General features: G+C 39.5%; 1 protein-coding gene across 1 annotated transcript; it reads left to right on the forward strand.

The window, feature by feature from the left end:
* The first annotated feature begins 1,213 nt into the window (after window positions 1-1,213).
* On the forward strand, window positions 1,214-7,467 carry LOC308437649 (RNA-binding protein 12B-A-like). Its single transcript, XM_080938761.1, has 2 exons — window positions 1,214-1,337; window positions 4,516-7,467. Exon 2 carries the CDS (start codon window positions 4,544-4,546, stop codon window positions 7,058-7,060), a length of 2,517 nt encoding a protein of 838 aa, XP_080794887.1. The 5' UTR covers window positions 1,214-1,337; window positions 4,516-4,543; the 3' UTR covers window positions 7,061-7,467.
* The last annotated feature ends 1,324 nt before the right edge of the window (window positions 7,468-8,791 follow it).

Genomic DNA, 8,791 nt, shown 5'->3' on the forward strand with positions numbered 1-8,791 from the left:
TGCTATTTGGGAAAAGTGTGTGTTAACCGAAGGGGAATGGTCATCCCAGCGCAACAGGGTAGGTAGTTAGAGGCTGACAATGCCTGTGGCATATGCTAAAGGTCTGTGAACATTCTGGGCCAGGTGAATCTTGGCTGAAGTTTCTGTAAACATTGGTGAGAATCACTACAAGTAGCCTTAACTCAGAGGTACATTTTCTAATCTCTTGTCCCCCTTCCCCTTCCTATGCTTTCCTTTTGTTTCACTACCTACTAACGTGGTTTTCTAACCGAACAGACTCACATTTACAAACTGTGTGTACGCGTGCATGTGTGTGTGTGTAGGGCATTTCTAGCTGCCCAAGAGGTGACAGTGTCACTCCTGTGTCTTGTCCTTCTGGAAGTACACCATGACCACTGTCGAATATCCGTTTAGCATGGGACACGGGACTAATAAAAAATTTCTCCCTTGTCTCTTTTCTTCTCCCTTTCCCAGAAGATACATCTATTTCCCTCTATTTTCCCTCCCCCCACCTCCCACATGAGAACTACCACATGGTGTGATTTGTTGGGACTTGTTGCATAGATCTGAGCAGTCAAAAGGCCACTGAGGAGCTGCTTTCTGTAATACCGACTTCAGGTACGGCAGCCCGCAGGCCCGTCCCAAATACAGCATGCGTTTATCAGTCTGGGCAACTGTCGGTTTTTGCCGAGATCTGACAGAAACTGCAGCAGCGAACGATAAATAAATATCCAGTTTTCCTCTTTCACATTTTTTCCTTATCCTGAAAGGAAAAGAAGGAAGCTGTGTGGTTTCTGTTATTGCCTCCGACGGACTGGAATATTTCAGGGATGGGTTCAGCCTCAAGAATTGGCTAGGACACGGATAGATCATGCACAAAAGCTCCCTATTACCCAGAGAAAAGCCTTATTAAAAACCCGCTGATCACAAGTAACCCTGTTAAGTCTGCGCAGGCGCATTCCAGGCGCCTGAGTTGTGAGTTGGTCCTGGGCTGCGCATGAGCAGAAAAACGGTGCATCGGTTTGTCGCGACCGGAGGGAAGTGTAGTCTCCATTTTCTTCCGGCCGGGTAGGGACCTAGTTGGCCTGTGGAGGCTGCTGCAACGAGGAGCGTCCAAACCTCCATTTGTGGGGTGTGTGGTCATTGCCCAGTGCGAAACACTTCTTCTCAGGATGCCTGGCAGGGGAGAAGGGAGGGGATGAGAGCCAGAAAGACCGGCTTGCTGGGCGAGGGTGAGGGCTGCACTCCCTGACCCCCGACTTCCTCCTGTCAGCCTCCCTGTGGCGGTGTGTGAACTTCAGGGATCTTGAGAGCCAAATTCTCGGAGTGTCGCCTAGGTATTTCTTTTCTTTGCCCTGTCCACGTTGTTAGCAGAGCGGGAAAGCCCGACTTTCTCGGGCTGGAGGTGCGCCGGGCGGTGGTGAGGTTGGGAGCCAGTCCTGAGCTGGGATGGTGCGTTTGCCCCAAGGACCGCTGAACTCAGGGAAACGCTGGTTGAGCGGTCCTGGTTAGTTTGAAAGCGGATTTAGGCAGAGTCTGGGGACAGAGAGTATCGGATCCGACATAGGAAGTTGGACTGGCGCTAAACGAAGGACACTCTGATCCCCCTGGGAGCCTGGACAAAGTGGAATCGCTGTCTTCTGAGGAGTTCCCCATTGATGATGATGATGATGGAAGACATGGGAAGTGTGTGTCTGTGGATCTTCACTTAACTGTTCCTGGCGCGGAACTGTGGCCCTATGTGGTCTTGAAGTTTTTTATTTTAAGCACCTACATTTTAAACGGCAGATTTTATAAGAGAGTATTTGTGGACTGAAGTAAATTTTCTGCAGGAGAAATTCTGATTTAGGATTTTTTGTTTCTTAATGCTGGGCAGTAAAACATAGTTTAAGGTACATAGTAAAAGTTTTGTGTCTCTTGCCAGTTCTAGAAAATGCTATGTTAGTTAAAAATTATCTGGGCCTGAAATTACAGCTGAACTTGAGAGCTAAGTCTACTGTTTTCCTCCGACTCACGAATCAAAGATGCACAAATAAGATCATTTATTTAAGGTGACTTAAATGGAAGGATGGCTTGGTAAAATGAGCCAAGTTGTTGAAAATGTGCTTATCTTTAAATGAATGTTTAGAGATCCGGTTTTCATATCAGTTTACAGAGGCCTAACAGTAACAGCATCACGGAGCAACAGGGTTCTTGTGCTCTTCCATACACGTGCAATGGCACTGAAAACTAGAACAGCATAATTTGTGTTTTGACTTTGGTGCAGGCAGATTTGTCTAAAGATTTTCTGGAGGTTGTAAGGAAATAGTGTATACTTTGAGTCTCTGAGATGCTCTCCTAGGTGTTCCTGACTGGGTAAATGATACCTTGCCCTACTATATCAAGGCAAAAACCTTAAACATTGCCTTTTAATTGGCAAATTAGAACGAACTTATGGACTGTTGGATTGGAATTCAATAGCTTTGTGCCTGTGAAATTGCTTAATGAACATGGTATTAGTTGAGACACATAGAAAAGGATTTTTAAGCAATGTTCTGTTTTGAGAAGTATTTTAAATTTGGTGTGTACTTAGTTCCTTAAATGTTTCAGAATTGATGTATTTGTAGCTGGATTCTTGTTCTCAGGTTATATACCTCCTTTGGGTTTGAAAAAGTTTGAGGAAAGACAAGTTGAAAAGCAGCCAAGTCACTTTCTATAGGAGTCTTGGAATTTGGATGTGGACAAGTTTCAAGGAGCCATTTTTGGTTTTTGTTGAAGGTTGTAAATGTTGACTTCTCAAAATTAACTTTTGGTTTAAACATTTAATCTGTAGACCACCTCACCTGGTTTTTAAAGACAACCTTTCAAACTTAGTAGTGGAACCTAAATTTAAGAGAACACAAACTTTAATTTGCACATTAATATTAATTATGATGATTAATATGGCACCTTTAAATTGTTATTGGGTAAATTTGTGCTTGGTTGTCTGTGAAAGTGATACAACCAAGTTTTATTAAACAGTACTAAGTTGAGTTGTTCGTTTTTTTTCAGTAGTGAATATTGGCAAATCCCAATATTCCAAATTAGTAACTCTATTATATTATATTGTTACTTTTCTGTATTATTATTAAGGCTTTCATAAGGTACATGTGAAGGATAATTTTTTAGAAGTCTGTTGGCATAGTCATATTGGAAGTTGGTAAAGTGTGTGTGCTTGTGTAAGCATGAGATAATTTTTAATATAGTCTACTGACTATTGAAAGCATATGAAATTAGTGGCATTGAAGTTTTAAATTTTACATGAGGGATGTTACAGTATCTTCCTTACATATATCAGAATGACATTTATTCCTGTCTTAGTGATATCCAGAACTTACACTTCTACTTTAATCATTAATAGTTTAGTTGATTTAGTTATGTGTGGCAGGGTGCAGATTGGCATGTGAGTTGGAGATAAGTATGAATTACATGCTTGGAGCACCATTAGGTGAAGTGATGTAAGCCCTTGAAAAGTGCTTGGACTTCAAACTGATTATTTTACTTATAAAACAGATTTTAAGTACATTTGACACTTCAGTATATCACCATGTGATAAGCTTGGTGAAGTCAGTGGGCTCTGATATATTTATACATTCATGTAAAGACCACTATTCTGAAAGTATCTAATATTTTCTTCATATTCTTTTCAAACTAATTCCAACCAGGTAGTATAACTTTCAGCACACATTTTTTTTCATACCTTGCAATTGCGTGTTCTAGTTTTATACTTCCTTTTGCAAAACTATAATTAATTTTCCTTTGAGATAAAAGTGGCCAATTGTAATGGCTGTAATTGTGATGTCTTATAATTTTTGACTTTGATTGGTAATTCTGAAATGGACATCAGGCACTGAGATTGGTTGCAGAGTTCAAAGATTAATTCTATTTCATTTTCTTTCCACAGTTAAGTTGCTTTTACAAAAAAGACAGGTCTCCCAAGAGATAAAAGGAAAAGGTAAGACATCAGAGTGTGAGGCTTTGCACAGAAGTTTGACAAAATCAGATAGATTAGTGGATGCTGGTTTTCCTCGTCCTGTTGTTTCCATGGTGACCAGTTGATAAAGCGTTAGGCAGCTGGATATCAGGAGCAGAAATTGTATTCTGACCATAGTTGGCTTTTCTGAATATGGAAACTCTGTGGTGGTTAGTGAAAGTCAGATGAGGAGGAGGCAAGGCTTCTAAAGAGTCTGAAAGTGGTTTGGTCTTGTGGTGAGGCAGCATTTGGCAGACTCACAAAGGAAGATTTGATATTTTTGATGATCCCATTGAATAGGATAGGTGAGGTGAAAATGTTTAAGATGGTTGGTTTATTTGTATGTTTATATAGGAGAACATGTGTTTGTTTTAAGAATTCTAAGATCAGGTTTTTCTGTGGACTACTATTTGTTTTGCGTTTAGTAATGCTGAAGAAGGCATGAAACGTGTAATTATTAAGCTAGTGTGGGCTAAGGTACTGCAAACTAAGACTTGCTATTATGTGTACCTTTTTGTCTGCAGGTCATTATTGCTGTGGTTTGAGCTCAGCATGGCTGTAGTCATCCGTTTACTGGGGCTGCCTTTTATTGCGGGCCCTGTGGATATCCGTCACTTCTTCAAGGGATTGACTATTCCTGATGGAGGAGTGCATATAATTGGAGGGAAAGTTGGGGAGGCTTTTATTATTTTTGCAACAGATGAAGATGCAAGACGTGCCATAAGTCGCTCGGGAGGGTTTATCAAGAATTCATCTGTAGAGCTTTTTCTCAGTAGCAAGGTAGAAATGCAGAAGACCATAGAAATGAAAAGAACTGCTCCTGTAGGAAGAGGGCGGCCAGGATCTGGGTCATCGGGGGTTGGCAACATGTATCCTTTTATGGATGCTCTGAAGGAAGAAGAAAGGTACTCTGGATACGGTTCTGGGGTTCATCAAGATGCTGGGTTTCATACCAATGGTACAGGACCCGACTTAAGGCCAAGAAAGACCAGGCCGTTGAAGGCTGAGAATCCTTACTTGTTTCTCCGAGGCTTGCCTTACTTAGTAAATGAAGAGGATGTCCGTGTCTTTTTCTCTGGTTTGTGTGTAGATGGAGTAATTCTCTTAAAACACCACGATGGCCGAAATAATGGTGATGCTATAGTAAAATTTGCTTCGTGTGGTGATGCTTCAGGAGGTCTTAAATGCCATAGAAGTTTCATGGGTTCAAGATTTATAGAAGTCATGCAGGGTTCAGAACAGCAGTGGATTGAATGTGGAGGTACTGCAGCCAAGGGTGGTGGCACTCCTCGTCTGAGGTCTGAAGAACATTCTCCTTCAAGAAGGATTAATGACAGACATTTTCGGAAACTGTCTCATTCAAGGTCACCTAGGACACGTTCTCGCTCTCCTCTTGGATTTTATGTCCACCTCAAAAACCTGTCCTTAAATACTAACAAAAAAGATCTAAGGAATCTCTTTAGGGAGACTGACCTGACTAATGACCAGATCAAGTTTTTATATAAAGATGAACGGAGAACACGGTATGCCTTTGTGATGTTCAAGAATGAAAAAGACTATAATACTGCCCTGGGTTTGCATAAGACTGTTTTACAGTATCGTCCAGTTCTTATTGACCCGATTTCTAGAAAGGAAATGGTGAAAATCATTGAATGCTATGAAAAGAAGAGACCAGAGTCTTTAGAGAAAGAAAGGCCAGGGCGTGTTTCACAAAAGTACTCTCAAGAAGGCTTTTCTGGCTCTGGTGAGAAGCTGTGCATATATATAAGAAATTTACCATTTGATGTTACAAAGTGGGAAGTGCAGAAGTTCTTTGCAGAGTTTTCTCTTGTTGAGGATGACATTTATTTGCTTTGTGATGACAAGGGAGTTGGTTTGGGAGAGGCACTGGTGAGATTTCAGTCAGAAGAGCAGGCCAAGAAAGCGGAACGATTGAACCAACAAAGATTCTTGGGGACACAGGTGTTGTTAAGACTTATATCTGAGGAACAAATGCAGGAATTTGGTGTTAATTTTTCCTGGATGTCTAATGAGAAGACACGAGCCTGTTCCCGGTCCCACGGGGGAGATGATTGTTCCTGTCTGTTTGACTTAAGAGATCGACCAGCGTGTTCAGTTGGCCAGTCTGAAAGCATTTCTTATCAGTCAGAAGACTTAAGGAAAATTGGTCTTTTCAAGCATCCCCAAGGGTATTTCCAGCAGTCTGACAGGCACTCTCCTGAGGACTTCAGGCACTCCCCAGAAGAGTATAGGCACCCCCTGGAGGGACATACCAGGTGCTCAAGGGAGGAAGCCTGGAGAAGGCCCCTTGAGGATTGGAGATGGCCACTGGAAGATGATTTTAGGCAGTCTCACGAAAAAGATTGTAGAGAGAAGGATTTCGGAGGCCCCTGGGAGGAAGATTTCAGAAGGCCATCTCAGGAGCACTCCAGGAGTTCTTATCAGGATCACATTAGACGGCCATCCCAAGAACGTTTCATGCGTTCCCGAGAGGAAGATTTCAGGTATTTGGCAGATGAAGACTTCAGGCACCCTTCTGATGAGGACTTCAGGATCTCCCAAGAAGATTTGAGACGTCCCACTGTTGAGGACTTCAGGCGGGTATCTGCAGAAGACTTCAGGGAAGGTCCAGAGGGGGACTTTAGACTTCCTGATAAGTTTAGACTTTCTGGAGAGGATTTTTGGACTCCATCTGAGTTCAGAGGTCACCATCCTCTTGTGAACTTTGGTCACCTAGAAGGTGGCCATTTTGATTTTGGAAATCATAATATGGGCAGTTTTCCAGAGGGAAAAGTTTCATCTGATATAAATTTAAATTGTGGTTCAGGTAGAATAATTCGTGTTATGATCTCAAATCTTCCATTTAAAGCTAATACTACTGAAATTTTAGACTTTTTCCATGGTTATAAAGTCATACCTGATTCAGTTTCTATACAGTATAATGAGGAAGGATTACCTTTAGGTGAAGCTATTGTTGCTATGACAAATTATAATGAAGCTCTAGCTGCTGTTAAAGATCTAAGTGGTAGACCAGTTGGTCATCGCAAGGTTAAACTCAGTTTGCTTTAGAGAGCTTTTGTAAATACTTTTCTTCCACTGTTCTTGTATTGAAAGGACAGTTACTCAAAGGGATTATTTTTAATTATTTAAAACTTTGGTCTTAACCTTTCAATTGATAAATATGGTGTTATGCATATTTGGTTTCCTGTTGCTTTCAAATGGATATTCTTTTTCTCCCAATTTAAAATTACATTTATTCTGTTTTGACAGGCTGGAGAGAACAAATTTCCTGAATTCATTGTTCTCATTCATGTTATGGATAAATTTTTCTTTGATTTCGTTTTTAATGTCTTTTACTCAGACCACATGAAGAAATAAATGCTGACTGATCAGTCAGGTTTGGCACTTTTACTGCTACTTTCCTGTAGAACTGTTTTGGAGACATTGTGCTAATGTTTCTTATAAACTCTAAATAATCCAGAAAATAAACTGTGAAATGAATTTTACTTATGTGATGAAGCCTTAAGAAATTTACACAATTTGTATTCACAACTTTTGACATGTTTTATAAAAATAAAATTACAATTGAAGTATTAATTAAGTTGTATTTGTGTAACAAGAACAAAGACAAAAGATTTGCTGTTTGGTAGTATGAAATTCCCACAGTTATGTGGTGAGCGGGACACATAATCTGTACTATTAATATACAGGTCTATGATTTCTTCAACATCATTTTACGCTAAGCACTATGGTCTAGGGCTTATCCTATGTAAATTTCTAAGAGTTACACAAAATATTCAGAAGGCAGTAAAATAAGCTGCTTAGGGTAAAAGGGAATCTCTCAGGTTCGGAAGAATATGTCAGCTTTTTAGCAAGAAACTACTGGTGGTTCATTGTGTTCAGTTTAGTTTCAAAACTCATTGACTCACTAAATACAGATTTCTGAGTGAATTTTAATTTTTTTGATATTTTATAATTTTGCTTATATTCAGATTTTACTTATGCACAATAATAGAGCTTATATTAGGCTTTAAGCACTTTATATGTATAATCTCAATGTTTATTATGTCTTTCATAAATAAGAATTGAAGGTTAGAGAAGTTAAGGAAGGTGCCTGAAATCAGACTAGGTTACAAAACCAACTTCAACACCACCAACTGATTATATTCTGTCCATAAGTATTTTTGCTATGTCACTTTTTTACATGCTGTTTACAAGTTTAGTAACATAATAAAAATATTTTTAGGTAAATATATTCTTTTAATGTTGCAGTTAAAGAATCATAGAAAATATGGTACTTAAATATGACTAGGTAAACTAAGGAGAAAGTGATTTAATTTACAATTTTTTTGAAGTACATTATATTGGTTTCCAAATTAAAATCTTTTGTTTTCATTTTATGATTTTTTATAGTTTATATGAAACAGTTTTGCACACTTCCTTGAAACAGGCATTTCCCACTCTAATTATGATCAAACTTTTTTATATATCATTCAGCTATTGCAGAAGTATAGAATACTTTTATTATCTTTTCAGTGACTTAAATCTGAGAAGCCTGTATAAGTTTCTGTTTATACTAGTAATTATCCTATTTAGAATTAGTATGTACATTTTGTTGAAATAAAACAAAAGACATAGTCTTCAAACTAGTAGGCTTTTACAGGTGGAATGAGACATTAGGAAGGCCTGAGCCACTCGCAGTGAGACAAATAAGATACAGCATAGATGAAAGATGACTGAGGGTGTACTTGCCTCTCCAGCTGGGCTGGGCTGAGATGGCAGTGGTGGGTAGAGAGCAGA

Source organism: Micromys minutus (genome assembly GCF_963924665.1).
Source record: "Micromys minutus genome assembly, chromosome: 26".
NCBI lineage: Eukaryota > Metazoa > Chordata > Mammalia > Rodentia > Muridae > Micromys > Micromys minutus.

Bases quoted from the DNA above. Each gene is read 5' to 3' on its own strand.
- LOC308437649 (XM_080938761.1), top strand. From the start codon at position 4,544: ATGGCTGTAGTCATCCGTTTACTGGGGCTGCCTTTTATTGCGGGCCCT.